A 19,793-nucleotide genomic window follows, 5' to 3' on the forward strand; every position below is an offset into this window, starting at 1 on the left:
TTTAAGGTTTTTCAATAAACATGCGTTCTTTATCTGATCCTTTGTGTTGAATAAAAATGTATTTTCAAATATCTTGTGTGTGCTACAGACGTTGCAGAATGACTTGAAATGAATTCAATGGATTTAATAAGCAGATACGTCACATTGCTTTACTCTAACACTACCTGCTCTTTAACCTGTTGAACACCTAGACTGTCAACTTATCAAACAGGTCAATCATACAAGGTAAATTGAATGTAAATGTGCATGCAATATTGTATAATAATTTTTTTTATTTTTTTATCATGTTACTTTTATTAACAACACTAACGTTCTGTTGCCTGGATAATAGAATTTGAAGGATTATGGCGCTGGTATATTTGTAAAGGCATGTGTTACTCAGTGAAAAATGCAGCATAAACCATATGACCAGACATGTCACAAAAGAAATGCATGTCTGTTCTTCAGGTTCTCCAGTTTCTTCCATCCACCAGGCAATGTGGTGAATTGGCTATATTTCATTTCCCCTAGGTTTGACGATTAAATGTGCATAGTGCACTGTGATGGACTAGCATCCCGTCTGCAACCCCAGGTCCACTGTGAGCCTGACCAAGATAAAGTGGTTACTGAAAATAAATGAATAACAATCCTGTTATGTTCTGTGGCATACAGATGCTAACATTTTGGATCAAGCTGGCAAGATCTAAGTAACTTTGAAAGAGTTCATTATGTTCATTATTATTTCATGGATAGAAGGTCCTTCAGTCACAGTGTGCTCAACCGGCTAGTGTTTCAGTAAGAACAATGACTGAAATGGCATCTGTATTCAGACCTATGTGCAGGTCCAACAGCTTACCAAGACACTTTGTCCTCTTTCAGGTACCCGGTAAACATTCTGCAACACATATCTGTGTCTTAAAGCAGAATTTTGTGTGTATTATAACAGGATGCATGTCATTTTAGCATTTTTTTTAATTATTTTTTTAAAGAATTTTTTTAGAATTGTTATAATGAACAATAATTTACAATAAAAAAAAAAATTTATTACCTAGGCCTGAGTTGTGGCGCCATCTGATGGCAAAGCTGCACATCACTGAACATCTTTGCCTGTTTTTAGAACTATAGAAGAAATAAACATGTCATTTCTAATATATATGTCAAATGTTATGAGAATGAATACAAATGTAAGCACATAACCACTTCTGGACACGTTTATTGAACGTAATACACGTGAAAAGATGTGTCATAAATAAGCATTATTTATAAAATAGTTTATAGTCTGAATTACTTGAATCAATTGAATCAAAATGACTTATGGTCAAGTATTTCGTGAGTGAGTACTAAAGTCGTTTCACATTGTAATTTCTGCTGTTTGTATCAATACATAATACACACACCAAAACACACTCTTCCAACTTACATCCATGTCTACAGCACCATCATATCAAACTGTTTACATGCTGTTTTGAACTGTTTTTGCTCTTTGCACTTGCTGTCTCTCATTTTAGTTGATTGCTGTTTTGCAAAATACTTTACAACATCTCATGTAACTGCTGCTGTAATACTAATGTGTTCATTCAGTATTTCTGCACACGTAATATTGTCTGCACATACAGTATTTACACTGGTTGGTGCTGTTTCTGTTTATTGTCTTTTGTGTATTGTCTTGTATTTTTTGCTTGCACTGTCTTTTGTCCTGCACTGTCTTTTGTCCTTCACTGTCTTTCTGTCTTTTGTCCTGCACTGTCTTTTTGTCTTGTCCTGCACTGTCTTCCTGTCTTTTTGTCTTGTCCTGCACTGTCTTCCTGTCTTTTTGTCTTGTCCTGCACTGTCTTCCTGTCTTTTTTGTCTTGTCCTGCACTGTCTTTCTGTCTTTTTGTCTTGTCCTGCACTGTCTTTCTGTCTTTTTGTCTTGTCCTGCACTGTCTTCCTGTCTTGTCCTGCACTGTCTTTCTGTCTTTTTGTCTTGTCCTCCACTGTCTTTTTTGTCTTTTGTCCTGCACTGTTTGCACCAGGTTGCACAGATGCAGTTTATGTGACTATAGGACTAACTTACTAAGTCCTTAGCTCTGTCTTTGTTCTATGTAGCACCATGGTCCTGGAGAAACGTTATCTCATTTCACTGTGTTGTCTCTCATTTTCACTATTTTCATTTCTAAAATAGTTTATAGTCTGAATTACTTTAATCAATTGAATCAAAATGACTTATGGTACCGCCCACTGATCTGAGAGCCGTCACCTTATTGGTCAGACATGGAGGAGGTGGGCCTTAATTTGGCCAATCAGACGTCTCGTCTAGGAAGTTAACCAAGCTTGTGTTAAAAACAAGGGTTTGTTTTACAATAAATTTAAAGCGTAACCCGTGTCAGTCCTTACAGACAGAACTCTGGCACAACAAAGGCTCGCTATTGGAGATCGAAATGCTTGACCGTCTACTGGTAGCGTCTGAATGTGCTCAAACACCAAGTATTAGCTTAGCATAGCTAACTGGTTTAGCTAATTAGCCTTGTTGCTAACTGCAGGCTTCTTGCTTTCTAGTGACAATAAACCCAGCATGTAATAAGTACGTTATAATAAGGTAATGTAAAGGGACAGAAATTAATTAGCGTGATTTAATTCAGACATTAAATACCGTCATAAAGACCTACAACGCCTTAGCATACGAGTGCTAACTAATCGGCTAGTCGGGCTAGTCATCTTTACTAGTTTACTGACGTCTGTCTTGTGTTTCTGCCGTTAAACTGTGTGTATAGTAACAATTTTGTATAAACCAAGACTTTACATATCATTTATATATCACTAAAGAAGGATTATTTGACGTTAGTTATATCATATAACGGTGTTAGTCAGCGAGGTTGTGTTCAGGTGATCAAGACAATATTATTATTGGGCGTTACACACGTCCCTTTATTTACTCCAATTTATACTCAAAATAACCATTTTGCTTGCTGAAGTCGTGAACTCACTGGTCACAATCGCTTACAATGAAAAACTGTGAATACCAACAAATTGACCCCAGAGCACTGGGAACCCCGGGATCCACACCAGCTTCCACTCTGCCACTTCCAAGAAAAGAGCTTCCTCATCCGAAGAGAAAATGGGAAGTGTTTCCTGGGAAAAACCGCTTCTACTGTAACGGACGCATCGTCGTGGCCCGTCAGTGTGGTGTGCTGCCGTTGACCCTCAGCCTTATTGTCCTCACCTCCACCCTATTCTTCATATTTGAGTGAGTACTAAAGTCGTTTCACATTGTCATTTTTGCTGTTTGTATCAATACTGTCGTACACACACCAAATACACACTCTTCCAACTTACATCCATGTCTACAGCACCATCATATCAAACTGTTTACATGCTGTTTTTTCTGTTTTGCAAAATACTTTACAACATCTCATGTAACTGCTGCTATAACTGAATGTGTTAATTCAGTACTTCTGCACACGTAATATTGTTTGAACATACAGTATTTTCACTGGTTGGTGCTGTTTCTGTTTATTGTCTTTTGTGTATTGTCTTGTATTTTTTGTTTGCACTGTCTTTTGTCCTGAACTGTCTTTTAGTCTTTTGTCCTGAACTGTCTTTTAGTCTTTTGTCCTGCACTGTTTGCACCAGGTTTCACAGATGCAGTTTATGTGACTAGGTCTAATTTACTAAGGCCTTAGCTCTGTCTTTGTTTCTGTAGCACCATGGTCCTGGAGAAACGTTGTCTCATTTCACTGTGTGTACTGAAACAGCTATATATGGTTGAAATGCCAATAAAAGCTTCTTGACTTTTGACTCTTGACTTGTAACACCACCATAATGTTTCTGCTTCATCTCAGATGTCATATTGAAATAACACATTTTATTCTGTAGACTTAGCTTACTTCCTAATCAGAAAATCGGAAAAAAAAATTATCCTGTGACCAGTGCAATGTAGACCAAAGATGCAAATATTGTAAACCCCTTCACTCCAGTCCCTTCTTCCTGGTCAGGGTTGTATTAAATCAGAAGCCTATGCAAGGATCATGAGCATGAAGCAGGAATACAGTATCTGTTAAAGTGCACCATGCATAAACACATTCACACCCTGGGGTGATTTAGTATAACCAGTCCACCTACTGACATGCTTTTGGTAGATTGGAGGACTCGCAGGAAACCCGTGCAGGAAAAAACTACATAGAAGTTCACACAGAGAGAAACCTGAGCTTAGGACATGTGAGAAACCTGAGCATGCTGTGGGGCAGCAGAGCTACATGCACACCTCAAAACATTTCAGAATGATCCATATTTCATTATACAGTTGAAATTAGGAGGAAAAAGAACATGGCAAGTCTGTTATGATGAAACTTTTTATTTATTTATTTATTTTTTAGTAAATATCTGGATTTTTATGAGCAGAAAGAAACAACCAATGTTTTGCAAGATTACATATATTTACAAGCTTAATCATATGTATTGCTTGTCAGAACTGAAGAAAAAGAAATGAATCATATAATTACAGGTGTCTCCCTTTAGCAAAATGTTATCCTGTGACTTAATTTGTATCTGTAATCAAGTGGCTGTACTCTCCCAGTCACCTCTGAGGGTATTGGAATGCCAAGGCCAATTCTCATATTTTTGCTGTAGACATTTGGGTTTGAAATCAATAGATGAATGTAATGATTCGAAATGAAAGCCGAAATTCTGATACTTGCATCTACATTTACTACAGCTACTTAAGAACGGTGCATGTTTGGGTGAGAAAAAGTTGACAAACAGATAAATACCTTAAAGTAAATAGCACTTAATATTTGAATTCTTATTCCCAGCTGGCAAATAAAGGCATTGTGACTTTTTGATGTCACCAAACTCATTCTCTGCGTTCTGTTTCTTCTCTCCTCGCCTCGCCTCGTGCTTTGTTCTGTTGGCAGAGCGTTTTTAGGCCATTGTCTTGCTGCATGATAAAGTTCCTCCCAATTAGATTGGATCCATTTCTCTGTAAATTGGCAGATAGAATTTTTTTATAGACCTCTGAATTCAAGCAGCTATTACTACACTACCACCACCATGCTTTACTGATGAGGTTTTGCTGCATTTGGTCTTTCCATCACTTTGGAGGTTTATATTGGTTTCAGAACTTATGTGGCTCATCAAAGCTCATCAACTTTTTTGTGAACTCCAGTCTGGCCCTCTGATTTTACACCATGGCACTTTGCACTTTACACAAGAACTTTGTGATGGTTTAGTTTCCATTAGATTTGTGTTATAATTGTTTTAATAGCCATCTGCATTTATGTTGTTCTTGGGTCTTCGAGGAACATTGTTTAATTCACTATGTAATGCATCAGCTATGTTGTTGAAATGACAAAAGCTATTTGACATTGTTCTAATATTTTTGATTGCAGATAAAGGCCTAGTTGTTAAACACATGTAGATGTAAATATCAAGGAATGAAAACTCTGTGCATAGGAATAACAAAATTGGGTACTGTATATGAAATTCTGTAAAAATTAAATGACCTGTGTGTTTGTTTTTCATTATTTATTTGTTGTTATTTCTAGGTAGCTTATTAGCAGCTTATCACCGGTAACTTTAGAACAACCATCAAAAACTACCAAAGCTGAATTTAATATAATTTTGGTTGTTTTATACATATTGGTTCCAGAGCATACGTTTTGCCTCATACTGACACTGTTCACCGTGGAATGAAACTGCATTTGCCATGATGGTTAATATGTTCATCAGTTTGTGGAGCAACTGTTAAGCAATTACAGTTTTTTCATTTCTTTTCCTACAGTTGTCCTTTTCTGGTGGCTCACCTCACCATTTGCATCCCAGTGATTGCTGGAGTGCTTTTTCTCTTTGTGATCATCACCCTTCTTCGCACCAGTTTTACAGATCCAGGGATCTTACCCAGGGCTTTACCAGAGGAGGCTGCTGACATTGAGCGCCAAATAGGTAAAACAGTTATGTTTTGTATTTTAGTTTTAAATGTAAAACGGGAGGTTTGAACTGGTTGAACTGGTTTTCCATTTTATGCGTTCCTCTAATATACTGTTTGCATTCTTAGATAATTGTGGGTCAGCTACATACCGACCCCCGCCCCGGACTAAAGAGATCCTTATTAACGGACAGCTGGTCAAACTCAAATACTGTTTCACCTGCAAGATGTTCCGTCCACCTCGTACCTCCCACTGTAGTCTGTGTGACAACTGTGTAGGTGAGGCTCTCATTTTAGTCTGTAATTTTATGGTGATGGTAAGACAGAGAATGGTTTTTACTATGAAATCTAATTGAACCAATCAGAACAGTTACCAAGAATTTTATGTGAACATTGTTTTAATTATGATGCTATGACTTGTGCATATGTTCCCCATACAGAGCGCTTTGATCACCATTGCCCGTGGGTGGGGAATTGTGTTGGCAAGCGCAACTACCGCTTTTTCTATACTTTCATAGTTTCGTTGTCTTTTCTTACCTCCTTCATCTTTGGATGTGTGATCACGCACCTCACTTTACGTAAGTCAAGTACCAAATACTGTGAGCTGATCTCAACAAATACTATTGAAAATGATTTTGTACTACAGTATTAATGTATTGTCATATTTGAATGAGCAGTTAGCAGTTGTTATGTTGGAGTTTTCTAATGCATTATTCACCCTCAATCTGAAAACTATGTACGTAATAACACGATAAGGACATAAGATGTTAAGCACTAGAACTTGTACAGTAATTTACTTGGTGGTAGTTTTCTTCCATGCAGCTTGTCCTCATACAACCAGATACCAGATTGCTTACGCACATGAGAAGCAAAGGCATTAGGGAACATGTGTTGGGTTTTATAGGGAAATGAAAGCAATACTTGTTCACAAAACATAACATGCAAATGTTACCACAGTAACTGCTTCTTTGTTTGAGGGTATATTTATATAAAAAAAATCAATTTTGGGCAAGGGCTGTATTCAGTGTGAAATCTGCTTGTAAAATTTTGTCTACAGGATCACAGGGTGGAAAAGGCTTCGTACAAGCCTTACAGGAGAGTCCAGCCAGATATCCTTTCCGTCTCAATGTCTTGTTTTTAGGGCTATGACTGATTTCACCTTTAGCCTTCTGTGTCTTCTTCTGATCCTAATCCTGTTCAACCCTAATTGATTGTCATTTCTTTGGGCTGTACAGTTAATACATTACAAATACAGTTAATACAATAATACCACTCACATCAGGCATCATAGCATACCTGTTTTTACATGAGTTTGAGTTTTATGTGTGTTTATAAAAAAAATTTTAGTTGAGTATTATAATTTCTGCTTAGATAATCAGGGATGCAACGCAATTTATTTAGGAAATGAATATCTTATATCAGTGCTAAACCTTAACCCTCTGGTAATGTTGTGGAACTGGTTGTTTGTTTCTTCTCCATCTGGTCTATCCTGGGACTGTCTGGTTTCCATACCTACTTGGTGGCTTCGAACCTCACAACAAATGAAGATGTACGTGTTGTCAAAACAATGTAATACTGTACAATATTTGGTACAAAAACACACTTTCTCCTGAATACAGTTTAACGTAAAATCTTGAACTGACACTAAAAAATTTTTTTTACCAATCCTTCTCAGATTAAGGGCTCTTGGTCAAGTAAAAGAGGTGTGGAAGAATCTGGGAACCCTTACAGCTTTAACAGCATCTTCACTAACTGCTGTGTTGTGCTGTGTGGTCCAATGCCTCCCAGGTCAGTACAGTCCTAGAATAATCGAGAATAATAGTTATTGTTGTTAAAAACCACCAATATTTTTCCATTAGTATTAATACAATGTTACAACACTTTATATCATTCAAGTCAGTCATATGCTAACATTAGTGTGATGATGTTTTTCAGCTTGATTGACAGAAGAGGGTTTTTACCTCCAGATGTCATCCCTCAAACAGTGACATCTGAAACTGAGCTTCATCCTTTTATGACAAAGAACGACATCAACATGGTAGGAGTGCCATCTATTGGCTGTACCTCAGACTCTGTTGTCTCCTTGCACGTCAGTCTTCTAAACGCTTCTTCTTGATAATGAGTGTCAATAAAAAAAAAAAAAAGTCAATCAATAATGTATTTTATTTATCTGGTCCAGGTTTAGGAAAAATATTATTTACCAAAAAAGTAACTCAAATTCTCTGCCTGCATTATAAAACTACACACCAAAAAAGCTCTTCCTCTTTATTAACGGTATATAAATTCATAAGGTCATGTACAAATGGTGCTTGTCTGTACATAAAAAAAAGAATATCATATAGTTACATGTCTCTGTTCAGAAAATATCAGTTATTTTCTGACTTTGGATGTTGTATCTAATCAAGTAACTGTACTTGTGACTTAGTCGCAGCTCATCATAGGCAACTTATTAACAACTGTCAAATATCTTTAAGGATTTTTTCCACCAAACAGAATTTAATGTAATTGTGTAGGCTGTATATGTAGAATGTATAAGGCTAAAGTTTTGGCTCCTGCGAGTTACACTGTTCAGTAAATTTAATTAACTTTTGTGGAAAGTAAATGACTTTTACTCATTTCAGGATGATTATGTTCTCTTTAATTTTAGTTTTTATTTATAAAATCCAATTCAGTTTAAGATTTCTTTGTGGTGGTTTCCATTTAATATATTTTCAACTCCACCAAATTACATGTCTGTTGTCATTTCAATCACAATACAGTTTTACTACTTGGTTACCACAGTACCAAAAATGTACCTTTCACTTTTTGGACATCGTGATTAGATTTTTATACTTTGCAGTTTGTGATATAATGAGCTGATTTCAACAGGAAGGGAACTGTCAGGAATTTGCCATCTCATGCACTGCCTGATGCTTGGCAGAACTGAGTCTGGATGGTAAGATTGTGTTACAAGCATTTCTGCATGTAACTGTCACCATCTTCCTCCCTCATGTCTTAACCATCATTTCTCATGTTTGAAGCTCATTTCAGCATCCTCTCTCATCATGTTTAGCTGTCTGTCCACTAACTCTGAATCTCCATCCGTAGCTTCTGTGTCATTGTATGTGTTCAGCACAAAGATTTTTCTCAAACTAACATTTTCACATTGCTTAAGCCTACATGAAGATGAAATAGCAAACAGGAGCATCCTGCAGGGACCGGCCTTTTTTCTTCTGTTCCATGTCTGCACACCTACCTATGCTTTTTACTTCATCTGATACTCACAGGCACACCCAGTTTCATAATACTAATTTTCCTCAAGTACTTGCATTCTGTACCTTTACTCTTTGTTCTCTATTTTTCTATTGGCAGGGCCATTTGGGTTTTGCAGCTTATACTTGTATTGCTTTCCTTCATGCCCTCATATGTTGGTTGCTTCGGCTAACGTAAATAGGTCATCTTTTCATTCCTTAGTGACCTTACTTCCCTAGGGAAACTGTTGTACCATTTTGTATTGTACTAAAGAGTGAAACTAAGCTCATCCTTACCATGATGTCTGCTCCAGTTTTTAGTGCCTGTTTTGTTGTGGTCATTGAACAATATAAAAAATGTTTCTCCTTCCCTCTTCCACCCTGCTTTGCTGAATACAGTGCACACAGTGTGCCAAGGAGCTATTGGAGTCAGTTTCTCACTCCTCAATGATCCAGAGCAGCTGCAGTTCAGCTACAACCAAGACCACACCAGTGACCCAGGAGAATCTGCTAATTACTGTCTCAAACTCTCTCAAGTCTCCATCTGGTAGGCCTTCTACCATCTGCTGTGGAAGACAGGAGCACCATCCGAAGGACGAGAGCTGCCCTCAGCAAATGAGTGAAAAATTCACATTGGATGCTCAGATACTTAGCTTCCATCGTTCACTCTATTCTGGTAGCCATGGTTCTGTCATTCTCAGTGATACCTCTGACATGGGATTGCTCCCACTGACCTGATGGCACAAGAACCAGCCCCAGTATACAAGGAGAGCACCTGACCCCCATTCACTAACTGAGAAAACGTGACAGATGGCATTTCACTCAGGAAGTTCTCAGGAGTCATACTGTCTCTTAACAGTGGAAAAACACCCATTGGACCCAAGATTTGTTTGACAAATCTTTTAAACAAAAGATTTATTTAGGATTAATTATTGTTCTCTGTTCCATCTGCTGAGTGGGAATATTGGGAAGCACAATACACGTGTGACACAAAAGGGTCATTTCCTGTTCTCTCCACACTGTGCACAGCTGTGTTTGGTGTTCCACTAGGCTTCGAGTTATATTTAAGAATTACCCACTGACTTCCATTCATAGCAGTAACTTTTGTTTAAAGTTCAGAGTTGTGTATGGGACGTCTCCTGAAATGTGCAACCCAAACAGACCTCAAATATCTAACCATTATGAGCTATGATTTAGAAGGGGATGGGGAATAAATCCAGTTTATTTTGTAAACCAGTTCCTCCAGGATTACGTTTTTTTTTTTTGGGATTTGTTGCAGGCAAAAATACTTTTTTTGTTGTTGACAAATTTAGATTTTTCTTTTGAACTACTTTAAGTGAAGACACTTAATTTCTATGGGCTGTACTCATGTTTGATGCACACACATCTAAGAGGCTTTGGCCGAATCTGCATTGTGATGAAGTCACAAATACTGTGATCACAAAATCATGAAATCCCAGAGGAACTGGTAGATGATTACTTCATGAGTAAATGAGTGTTCATGTATCATGAGAGGGGTAAAGGTTATTTATGGGTGTGTTGATGGTAAATTATGGATCAGTTATTTCAGAACTGACTAGGATGTGGAATTCAAACCTTTATCCTCAACACAGGAGTAGTTACACAAACTGATGCGATGCTCCAATATTACTGTCAGTATCAGAGATTGGGTGGAAGAGTTGTACCTTTTATTTTGAAGGATATATTAATGAAGCAAAACTTTACAGCATGTGGTTGGCTTAAAGCAGCAGGCTGAGGGTATGACATTCACTTTGCAAACTGTGTTCCTGGTCCTAGTCATAATATTGAAGAAAAAAAAAGACTATTTTTATGTATTGATTGTACACGGATATAGTGAAGCTGTCCTCGAAAACATGGGCTTCATTTAAAAGCACAGCAAAAGTTTAACTGGGTGTGTGTGTGTGTGACTGTACTGTTCATTCTGTAAACAAAATAATTCATTAAATGTTTTGGTATCTGTTCTTTGAACACATGCAGACAGGTTTGAGCCCCATTATCCACAGATTTTCTTTGGTGGATGACAAGTTACTTTTTAATATTGTTTAGTAATTTTGGCTAGTAGACTTTTTACTACACTAGAAGTATTAAATTCAAAGATAGGTTAATAAGAAGAATGCAAATAATTTGTTGATTTAACAAAAGACAGACAAATAATGTAGAGTATAATTTTTTAAAACAACTTGCTGAACTTACAGAATTACTGCAGGAGATACTTGCCACAATGAACAGGAACTGGCAGCTAGGTGGTTTAAATAATGTTACATAGAAGTAAAACCTGTCTAAATGTGTTGCATTTGAGCATGTTACTCTGTCATGTGAAGCTAACAGCGTGTCCTATCATATTTGTAGTCTGGTCGCTTTTATTTATTTTATTTATTTTTTTACATTCCTATTGTTATTTGAGAAATGCAAAGAAATGCTATTAAGCAAAGATGAAAAAAAAATGCATACAGTAATAAAGTAAGCTTTATTTGTTACAACCCTTTACTTGTATTGTATTGTTTTGTATTGAAATTTGATGCTTCATTTGAAGTTCCTGAGAACTGATTGTTAACACTAGATGGCACATTTATCCTTCACTTTAAACAAATACTCTGACTAGTCTGTCCTTTCTAGAGAAGTGTGTCTTAATCTCAGTGCTAATGTGCTCCTGTCCTGCACTGCTGAGGGATTTTAATGCTCCATTGAGCATAGTTCATCTCATTAAGTCTTAGCTGAAGTGATGAGTGAAAGAGCAACAAAAACAGGCTGTTCTGCTTTTTAATGAATATAGAAAAGATAAAGATCTTCTCTCTTAAGTAGCAGGCTTGTCTATGTGAGACTAACAGACAGACAGTGTTGGTTCTTTGCCAGGTTCCAGTTTGACTTTCAAAAGAGGAATGCTTAAATCGTCTTTATTCCTCATTCTCTCTGGTCTATGTCTGTTTTTCTACTTTATAATAAAAACAAATGTAAAAAGAAAGAAGTGATCAGTTGTGCAGATGATTTGAAGCAGGGAGGATATAATGTAAGATCTTAGTGGCTTTGAAAGTTGCTGCAGTACAATTTGACTTTAAGGAGAGGAATATTTTTAAAAACCTTGTAATAATAGTCATTTCATAAACCCAAAACTTGTTGATGTATTTGCTTAGGTCATAGGTCCTGGTATACTCCCTGTCCTATACATTTACGTATTTTTTTTTCAGCCATTTATTCTGTGATAAGTATAATTGTTAACATGCTTATTAACATAGCTTCTTGAGTTTAATGATTTCACAGAAGTGAAACCTATCTAAACCTGTTGTGAGCAGGTTGACGTCCCACAATAACCTTGTTACTGTAAGTGTTGAGAAGCTAACACCTGACTGAAACTGAGATGGTAATATTGCTGGATATTGCTGGTTACACGTTTTTACATGAAACAAAATGTTAAGTAATCAAACATGAATTAAAAAAATAAAAAGAATATACTGTGGCTAAGTTAGACACCCCCATTCACTGCTTTCACCTTAATGTATTGTTTAGGTCATAATATAGTTTGACAAATGTTGCTGAAGCACCACATTCTCTAATTTCTACAATGTTTTAAGTTAAATAACGCTTTTTATCCAAGGTAGCTTACAGGTGTGGGGAATAAAGTGAGAACACCAAGAAAATAGTGTGTAGCAAAGCATTGATTCATTCTTTAGAAACCTTTTACGCAGCGGAAATTTGATACTGGAGAAGAAATATGCATAGGTACATAGAAATACAGTTAGGTGACTGACTAGAAAAATGGCCAGATTAGACTATATGAACTGAAACTTAGACTATATGAACTGAAATCAGACTATATGAACTGAAAAACATTGTGCTATATAAGGAGGGATGCACAATTATTGTGTAAGTCTTGAGCAAAATTCAGTTAGAAACTGAGTCATTGAATCATATGAACAGAAATCATACATGCACAGTAGATTTGGTTTCATCCTTGATATAGGAACAACTGTTTTCCTGTTTAAGTGAGTTACGTCTAATAAAAGTCTCATCTTGTATTGACACGAAACATTCTGAAGAAATGCATGCTAACATTAATGCATACTAATACTAGATAAGATTTATTTTGCTTTTGTACAGCCTTAATTCTTAATAAAGGGGATGCATGTGATCACCAACTGTCTGAGCTGTTTACACAGGTTGGGTCTATAAATTTGTGCTGCTGATACTTATCCCATCTGAATAAATAGCAGCAGCAATTGAGATTTATCTGACAAGCATGAAGGCAGCATTTTTTCAATTTTTGATTGTCCAGTATTGATGAGCATGTGCATCACTCTAGCCTCAGATCCCTGTTCTTGGCTAATTGTTATGGGCCCTGGTTTGGTCTTCTGCAGTTATAGCTCATCTGCTTCAAGTTTCAATGTTTTGTTTTTTCTGAGATGCTGTTCTGCTCACCACAGTTGTAAAGAGTGAGTTATCATAGTTCTCTTGTCAGTTCAAACCCGACTGGCCATTCTCTGACATCACTAATCGTCAAGACTCGCTTTTTTTTCTTCTAAATATTCTGTTGTGTGATCATCCATTTCTGAAATAGTCAGAACGGGCTGTCTGGCACAAACAGTCATGCCAAAGTTAAATCACTGAGATTTTGTCTCACTTTGTTGATGGAAACATTAACTGAAGGTCTTGACCTGTGTGCTGCTGCCACATGATTGAATAATTGCATCAATGACAGGTTTTCCCAATAAACTGGCTGGTAACGATTCATTTACTAAAGACACTCCAGTTTTGTTATGTGATTTTCTCAATGCTGATTCTTGTGATGAGAGAGCTCACTGGGATTTACATACTATAGTAATGAATTTTGGAGTTGTGGGAGTTTTTGCTCTGCTATTCTGCCATGGGTGATCCAGGGTGTTTTCACATATAGTTCATGTTGAATGAACCATACTACATGTCAATAATTTGGGTTTTTACAATACATGTGGACTCAGAAGGTGTCTCAGGTCTCTTTCTGGACATTTTGCTATAGAGGAGATCTCAGTGCACGTGTTATAATAATTATATTACACTGTAATAATATTATAATATTAAATTATGTCACACTGTATAGAGTATTTCAAAATGTTTGCCTCACATGATGCCGAAATGTCATGATTTGGCTCAAAACCGAAACAAAAAAAGAGTTGAACCCATCAAAGTCAACTCTTGCTTTAAGCCAAAATAAATGCATACACAACATATATTACATACATTGTTGTGGGAGCACATGACCACACAGAAACCCATTTGAGTTGTTTTTCACTTAGGTGAGAGAAAACTAGAGCTATGCATGTACAGCAGCTCTAAATTTCTTTATCTTTGAGGAAAAATGTGAAGTAGACTAAGACCATGTTGTTTTCACAATGCACAAATCAAGTGGACAACAAAATGAACCATAAACAAACCATACTCAGACCACCTCTGAAGGTAGTTGCTTGTGTATGGTTTGCTTGTGGGTGACTTAAGCGGGGTCAAAGTTCATTTGTCATGCTCAAATTTACACAAAAGTCCTGAGTCATTCATCAGAGATCACTTGGAGCAATGAAATGGGCCGAGTGTGAAAACACCCTTGCGCTCTGTTTTGGGAGTATGTCTGACTTTATTGAAATCCCATTACCTTATTTTTTGTGGCATAAATCTGACCTGTTTAATGGTTTCCTTTCTGCATGGATGAGAGATCTGTGTCTTCATGTGGTCTTCTCCATTCTCTCTAAATAACATGCTTTTTCCTCCATTACCTCTATAATGCGGAAAACAAAAGCTAATTTATTTTGAGTTTATTTTGAGTATATATTCGTTTCTGTCAGTGACTCTGAAGCTTGTTAAAATATAGAATAGTGCTAACATTTTACAATATCTGATATTTAGAGTTTCATAAACAATATTGCATTGATTATGTATTTTGCTGCATGTCAGGTATCTTAAACAAAATACAGCACCAATGATCTCCAGATGTAGCACTAAAATTCAACTCATTATCTTCATCATTTAATACAATTGCTATCTCTGAGATCTTGTAAATAGTTTTTTTTCTAAGCAGTATGTGGCAGGATGTGGGATAAAACTAGGCCACTGTGATAGACCTGCTTGCCCTAAATGGCTCTTCATTTGTAATTGGATCTGAAGCCTGGCAGGTATAGGATTAGATTAACTAAAGGTAAGAGTTATCTTGTGCCCTTGCATTCACTCTGTCCACGAGCCTCCATGTGCATTACAAATAGTAGTGTCCATGCAAAAGCTCAGTTATACAAAATAAAAGGTAGAGATACTTAACAGTTCCCGGCATACAAATTCCCAAGATCAGATGGACTTAATAAGCTGCTGGTGAGGCGCATTAACCCAGAGCACTGGAAAGACTTTAAAAGACATTTGTACATTCTTTTCTGTTTGTGAGCATAGAACATTTCACCACAGAAACAGAAATGTTATAGTAAGAATAGTTTAACCAAGAATGCGACACAGGTTGTAATATACCACTCTGAAAATTAAAAATGGCATATTGACTGATTTCAAGTTGCAATCATTCATCGGCACTTTGTTTGATCATGTCTTGACATGAAGAAGCCACAGACACAGGTTTTGAATGGTCCTTGGGTAAGTTTATTTCTGCAAAGACCACCCACACATTCCGCAACATACTGTCCAAAGGTGAAGGTTTCAGCCTTGTTTTAAGACAAATAGACAAATATTCAGGCGATAATATTGGCTAACATTTAGCTTTTTTCTGCAGTTGAACAGTTTTTGTAATATAGCAGAGCTATATGCATTCTATCATTTTATATATACTTTGTTACAGAACATAAACATAATACAAGAAATTTAATATTATACAAAGATTAATATAATACAAAAAATAATATTATACTTATATTTAAACATGTTTGTATTTATCCCCAATGAGCAAGCCTAAGCGACTGGCAAGGAAAAACTCCCTTTGATGGAAGAGGAAGAAACGTTGAGAGGAACCAGACTCAAAAGGACACCGATCCTTATTTGGGTGACACTAGAGGGTTATGCTAGAAACAATTATAAATATAAACTCCAACAATTGTGTTGAGAGTCCTACTAGAGCTGGTACATCTTTTTGTACTTTTTGCCACATTTCGTATGTTCTGTAAATCTTCTTTGAGACAATGTCCATTGTTAAAAGTACTATACAAATAAATTTGAAGTGAACTGAATTTAATTCTAATTAAGGGTTTCAATCATTCTGGGGTATAACCCGGAATTTATGGCGACACCATGCCTTTAAGAAACCCTGAATTTAGTAAATTATTCATGAACATCAGGTGCAAAAGTTCCTACTTCCCAACAGTCATGGTTGAAAGTTCATCATACATGATTGTTATTCCTGATGTGTGTGCTGCTTGATGGACTGCACTTACTCCAGCTTGATAAATAGTGACCTAACTGTTTATTGTTGGTATGTGCCACCTTTCCGTATACTGTGCTGAAATAAGAAAATCTTTAGGACTCATTTACAAATACAGTAGCTACAGGAGCCCCCACGTTACATGAAACATGTTATGTTGTTACATAATAGATAGGCTATTGATAATGCAGTCTTTTGTGCAACCATTATAAAAAAGCTCGATAAGATTGTGCCCATAAACATTCCTCATACCTTCGTACCTGATGCTGTTTTTTTGCATGCTATGAGCTTAGTGGACATGCAGGTGTTTTGTAACTTGTAAACAAGAATAAGGATTATTTACAGAATGAAACAGCAGTTAAATCCTCAAGTTGTCATTTCTTAGAAATCAGTTGCACTACGCTAAATTTTGTCATTTATACAGGACATAGAGAATAAACTTGAGTAAATACGAAGACGTGCTACTACATAAGCGTGGGCTACAGGAACTCATGCTATAGCTGCTAACTTACAGGTCATCACATAGGTCTGTAGTATTAAAATGTTTGGATTGTCATATATAAACACAAGGAAAGATGATGAAGCTTTGAATGAACCCTCAAAGAGCACTCAATTTACTTAAAAGCAATTCCATCATTGATATATATTTTTAAAACTTCCTTAATGTGCCTTAATGTTTCCAGAGTGGAGTTTGTGTTGACACCAAATGGAAACTCTGTATTTCTGCATTGCAAGGCTTCAGTGAATCCCTTTTGACTCCACAGAAATGACAGTGCATTCCTTTCAGCCTCCGACAGCATTCTGATCTTTGCTGTATTTCTGAAAATATGTGCTGTCACATGAGGAAGTGTGCGTGTCAAACCCACAACTTTTGTTTAATGGTTGTTTATTCACTTAACTTGAGCTCTGTGCTGTGAAATTTGTTATAAGCTATACTCTCATATTGTTTTCCTCTCGTATTAGCCTCACCCCAGTGGGTGGTAAAAATGGGTCACGGTGAGGACTTTATGACTGCCACTATGCTCTTTTTGCAGGATTTTATTACCTTATACAACTGCGACCTTTTTCAAGCCTGGAAGCCTTTTTTACTGATCTCTGGCAGTAAAGCACATGGAATGCTTTATAAGCTTTATAATGCTTCTATAAGAAGAACATTTTTCTTTCATCAAATGCCTGATTTGAAGTGCCAGTGTTACTGACATATACATCAAAGGTTTTACATGCTGATATATGATGTACATATGTTATATGTTTTACTAACAAGAGTAGTCCAAGGCAAATACAATAGCTTCTTGTTTCCGGCATTTAGTGATCACCCTACTGAGGCAGGAAGATACAGGAGCAGTGTAATGCAATGACAGAAATGTAAAACTCTTAAAGGTTTTCATTCCTTTTTGAGATTCTTTTTAGACACTGCCATTTGACTTCATGTTCTCTTTCTGGCATATGATGTACCAGACAAGCTGGTTGCAAGTGGTTTATAAAGTATAACAGAAACACTACTTTTTTTATTTTTTTGTTCAAATAAATACTATGTATGTTAATCTAAACATTTACATACATGACAAGGAATAAAATAGATAATAAAGTCAGTTAATCAGTTATTTACACATGTTTACAAAAAGTTTACATATAAAAAAGTTTTAAAGAGATCTTTTGTCATATAAAAGAAAGTAAATGAGTGTTTCCTTGGCTTATAATCAATGTGACTACATTATTTCAAAAATATTATCTAACAAAACATTTATTTTACAGTCCTTTCTTTTGATAGTGCCAACACATTTAATCAACATTGACCTTAAAGTGACATTTGCAAAATAACATCTAATCATTTATACTTTTATAGCCCTCCACTTGTAGGTTTTATCTAGTTGTAATGATAGATTAAACATATGGGTTTGACACACCCTGTTGTCTGTGACACCATGCAAAAACCGAAAGAGAAATAAATACAAGAAAGGGTAAGAAAGAGATAAAAGCATAGGCCCTCTGCTTTGTTCGCAGATTTTTTTTTTAGGGCTAGGCTCTTCCTTTGTATGATTTTTAGGTGTATTTGATTTTTTAAGTTGTGTATGCAGGAAAGAGTGTAAATTAGATGTTTCCTCCTCCACCTTCCTGCTCCCCCACCTCTCTACAGTGTATGGAATTACTTTGTGATACTTCTTTTTAGAAAATGTTATAGAGTTGTCTGGTAATTTAGCAAAGGAGATGTCTAGTTTCCATTGTTTGCCTGTCACTGTAAGGCTTCTCTTGAACAGGCGCTGAGGACTTTGCATACTTGCGTCACAGGTAGGGCTCAGTTTACATAAGGCAATTCCAGACATTGAGCTGCTACAGTCAGACGGCAAATAAGAGTTCCTGCATCTTATCAAATGCTAACCAGAACAGGTAGACTAAGAGCACTTCAGTAAGGAAAAACCTGTCGCATTGACGTCACCCAAACAGTGGTGTTGCCATAGAAATGTCTAAGCCTGCTTTTTTTAATAGTAGTCTCTACTATTTTAAACCCTTAATATCAAATATAAATATAGATCTGAGTCAAATAATGCATTACACAACTGTCACATTTATAAAACATAGCTTTTCAGAAATTGTGTGGCTTTAGAGAAACAATATGTTCCAGACACTAATGTGTAGAACAAATTAAAATTATTGAAACCCCAAATGCAGTGATATATGAAACCAACATAAATGCTAAGGCGTGATTTCTAATACAAGTTAACAAGTGTGCATTCTCAAATATATTAGACTATCCAGTCCCACTAGGAAGAACAAAATATGCACACAGCACAGCAAAGTCCTAAAATAAACTGCACACAGCTTCTCTTGTACACACAGCTAGTGTTTACACCAGGGCTGCTTATAATGCAATTGTTTCCACTTTTTGGTGAGCTCTATTTTCAAATAATTGAATTGATGAACATTTCAGTAGCCATGTATCTTGTTTTGAACAGATTAAGCATCACATTTATCACTCTACATTACTGTAATCTACGGTGGCCGGGAAGTGCAAAACAAATTATCATATCCGAAAACACATTAACAAATCCGAAAACACATTAACAAATCCCAAAACAAATGAACAAATCCCAAAACAAATTAACAAATCCGAAAACAAATTAACAAATCCGAAAACAAATTAACAAATCCCAAAACAAATTAACAAATCCCAAAACAAATTAACAAATCCCAAAACAAATTAACAAATCCGAAAACACATTAACAAATCCCAAAACAAATGAACAAATCCCAAAACAAATGAACAAATCCCAAAACAAATTAACAATCC

The 19,793-nt window shown here is 36.2% G+C and overlaps 1 protein-coding gene across 2 annotated transcripts; it reads left to right on the top strand.

Moving 5' to 3' along the window:
• The first annotated feature begins 2,242 nt into the window (after positions 1-2,242).
• Positions 2,243-11,612, top strand: zdhhc18a (zinc finger DHHC-type palmitoyltransferase 18a). Of its 2 annotated transcripts, XM_060869922.1 has the most exons (10): positions 2,243-3,205; positions 5,738-5,898; positions 6,011-6,160; positions 6,322-6,459; positions 6,939-6,990; positions 7,328-7,430; positions 7,557-7,669; positions 7,817-7,919; positions 8,750-8,816; positions 9,511-9,650. In XM_060869922.1, exons 1-9 carry the CDS (start codon positions 2,964-2,966, stop codon positions 8,789-8,791), a joined length of 1,104 nt encoding a protein of 367 aa, XP_060725905.1. In that variant the 5' UTR covers positions 2,243-2,963; the 3' UTR covers positions 8,792-8,816; positions 9,511-9,650. The 2 variants fall into 2 exon arrangements, with proteins under 2 accessions (XP_060725905.1, XP_060725904.1); XM_060869921.1 differs by lacking the exon at positions 8,750-8,816 and having other exon boundaries at positions 2,244-3,205; positions 9,511-11,612.
• Positions 11,613-19,793: the final 8,181 nt, after the last annotated feature.

The sequence above is a fragment of the Tachysurus vachellii genome, chromosome 5 (genome assembly GCF_030014155.1).
Source record: "Tachysurus vachellii isolate PV-2020 chromosome 5, HZAU_Pvac_v1, whole genome shotgun sequence".
In the NCBI taxonomy this organism is placed as follows: domain Eukaryota; kingdom Metazoa; phylum Chordata; class Actinopteri; order Siluriformes; family Bagridae; genus Tachysurus; species Tachysurus vachellii.

Excerpts from the sequence above, each read along its gene's own strand:
- zdhhc18a (XM_060869921.1), top strand. The coding sequence starts at position 2,964 with ATGAAAAACTGTGAATACCAACAAATTGACCCCAGAGCACTGGGAACC. Across the intron at positions 5,899-6,010 it reads TGACATTGAGCGCCAAATAG|ATAATTGTGGGTCAGCTACA; the intron begins GTAAAACAGTTA and ends TTGCATTCTTAG. Across the intron at positions 7,920-9,510 it reads CAAAGAACGACATCAACATG|TGCACACAGTGTGCCAAGGA; the intron begins GTAGGAGTGCCA and ends TGCTGAATACAG.